The 2,871-nt window shown below is 45.0% G+C and overlaps 1 protein-coding gene across 1 annotated transcript; it reads left to right on the top strand.

The window, feature by feature from the left end:
* The first annotated feature begins 369 nt into the window (after positions 1-369).
* LOC118591504 (60S ribosomal protein L38-like) lies at positions 370-657 on the top strand. The gene has a single exon (XM_036199878.1). The coding sequence runs from the start codon at positions 397-399 to the stop codon at positions 607-609; it is 213 nt and encodes a 70-aa protein (XP_036055771.1). The 5' UTR covers positions 370-396; the 3' UTR covers positions 610-657.
* Positions 658-2,871: the final 2,214 nt, after the last annotated feature.

Genomic DNA, 2,871 nt, shown 5'->3' with positions numbered 1-2,871 from the left:
CAATGCACTCACTGGGTTGGCAGCACCTGGCTCAGCTTTCCTCCTCATCAATTGGCATTCTGCTTGTGACACAGCACAGGAAAATCAAGGCCAAACACAGATGCTGTGTGCCTGGAAGGGGCTGAGATCAGGCTGTTGAATGGAGAGAGACCCTAGTACCTTCTCACCATTTAGGGGTAGCAGGACAAAAAAAAAAGAGAAGATGGTGTGGAATATTTGTTTAACAAAGATGTGTTGCATTTTGGTTAACTATATAAAGATGTGCTGCTGTTTTACCTTACCTGTCTAAGGCACCTGATTGGTCTAACAAAAGGCTGAATGGTGGTGAGTATTTTGGGCAAGTGGAGAAGGGAGTTAAATCTGAGGTGTGGTCTCCAGTGCCAAGCGTCTGTCGCCATGCCTTGGAAAATTGAGGAAATCAAGGACTTTCTCCTCACAGCCCGGCAGAAGGATGCCAAATCTGTCAAGATCAAGAAAAACAAGGATAATGTGAAGTTCAAGGTTCGCTGCAGCAGGTACCTTTACACCCTGGTCATCACAGACAAGGAGAAGGCTGAGAAGCTGAAACAGTCCCTGCCCCCTGGTTTGGCAGTGAAGGAGCTGAAATGAACCAGACCTCTCTGTTTTGACCATTAAAACCCCTGAAAAGTCAAAAAAATAAATAAATAAAAAAGCTGAACGGCCAATAGCGAGGAAGGAGGTATAGACAGAACTTCCAGGCAGGAAGAGTAAGTAGGAGGAGGAATTAAATCTCAAGGAAGAAAGAAAAGGAGATGACAGGGAGACACCAGAGGCCAGACAGACAGACACAGATGAAGCAGGAAAGTAGGACACACAGATTGACAGAATGGTAAAAAGGCCCTGAAGCAAAATGTAGATGAATAGAAACGGGTTAAATTAAGTTACAAGAGTTAGTGGGACAAACCTAAGCTAAGGCTGAACATTCGTAATTAATATAAGTCTTCATCTCTTTGTGCTTCTTAGAGAAGCAACCCCTCCACAGTGTCTTTAAAGGTCAAACATCAAATCTGATTTCCTCCAGGACTGACCTGCAGGAACTTCAAAGAATAAAACAACCCTGAATTCCTCGTACACCAAACATTCCTGGGCTTTGGCCAGCTTCGTTCTTCCAGGCAGCCACAGTACAACAATAGCAAACAGAACTGAGCTGTAGACTGACACACACCAGACTCTGGGCACATATGAAGTTGGAGGAGTTGGGCCAGACCTGGAGGTCGCTCATAAAGAACTTGAAAACTGAAATGAAATCAAAGATGGCCTCCCCACCAGAAGAGAGAACATTTCTCTCTTCAGTATGCCTCCCTCTGCTCCATGCTCAGGTTCTGAAACATGACAAATAACAACTGATGACTAACCAGATGGTCAGCCATGCTACCAAAATTTGGAACATATTTTATCAGATAATCTTCACCTTCACAGCTACTGAACTTCAGCGCAAGGGAAACTGAGACTCGGGGTTTGGGGAACCTAATAAGGACAACACCGCTCATAAATTGTAGGGCTGAGAGAATTTAAACTCAGGTTCTAGTGCTCTGTTGTCCCGCCCCTAAACCTGATCTTTTTCTGTGAGGCTTCTCATGGTATTACATTGAAGTGTGTTGAGTGTCTGTGGTGTGGTGTGTGCCTCTGCATATGGATATCTTCAGAACTGAGCAAAACTCATCCAGGCAGGGCAAGCTTCCCTCTCTTAGAGAGGAATCCAAGATGTATTGTCAGCCTTCAGTGCCTGCTGGAGGTAAGAGCAGATGTGGCTAAGTACCTCTGCCACCAGATGCCCTAATCACTTATCCACATCTTCAGCATAATGCTTTCAAAAAAGTTCCACTGAAGCTCTGAAGCCATTTCCAGAGGCTCCTCCTTGCTCCCCTAGCTGTAGCTTCAGAGCAGTGGTCTCTGCCAGTATCCAGGGCCAGGGGCTAGGTGTTCTATTGCACTACATCATTTTTTGGTGTAGCCTAGTTTCTTTCAGACCAGTCTTGACTTTTTCCCAATGGAATTATGTTTCTGCTCATCACTAAATAGCTATGTGAAAGTTGAGGTGACGTGTCTCCTTGCCACTTGCCCAAAGCAATAGCAAAAAGAGTGAAGAGATAAAAAAAAAAAAAAAATACAAATGACGTCTTCCTTCGAGGTAGCTGCTGTGGGATGTTCTGTATGTCAAATGTGTTGCTCTGATTGGTTAAAATAAATAAAGTGCTGATTGGCCAGTAGCCAGGCAGGAAGGATAGGGTAGGCGGGACAAGGAAGAGGAGAAAGCAGGGGACAGGAAGGCTGGGAGGAGACACTGCCAGCCGCTGCCATGAGAAGCAACATGTAAAGACACTGTTAAGCCACAAGCTATGTGGCAAAGTATAGATTAATAGAAATGGGCTAAATATAAGAGTAAGAGCTAGACAATTGTAGGCCTGAGCTAATGGCCAAGCAGTTTAAATAATATAAATGTCCGTATGATTATTTTAGACGTGGGTTGTAGGACCACGGGGGTTTGGTGGCACCTGGAGAAAAGCTCTCCAACTACAGGTAGTGACAGTCAGGGTGACTTTATAAGGTACTGTTGGTACTAGAACACCTCTGAGAGTGAGAGTCCACAATCAGTATTTCCTCCCAGAACCAGGTGTGGAGATGCATGCCTGTAAACCCGATACTCGGGAGGCTAAGGCAGAAGGACTGTGAGTTAGAAGCCAGCCTGGACAACATATTGAGAACTTGTCTCAAACACAAGCAAACACAAGCAAACAATTTGGCAACACATAAATCAGACTATCCACGGGAGCCAAGATGTCAAGCCCCTAAACAGGATGTAACTTGAGGAAGCAGGATCTGTATCCCTGCTCTTGACTGTAGCCCATA

Source organism: Onychomys torridus, chromosome 9 (assembly GCF_903995425.1).
Source record: "Onychomys torridus chromosome 9, mOncTor1.1, whole genome shotgun sequence".
Classification (NCBI taxonomy): domain Eukaryota; kingdom Metazoa; phylum Chordata; class Mammalia; order Rodentia; family Cricetidae; genus Onychomys; species Onychomys torridus.
The sequence above is the reverse complement of the archived record's forward strand: the minus strand, read 5'-3'. Positions and strand labels throughout refer to the sequence as shown.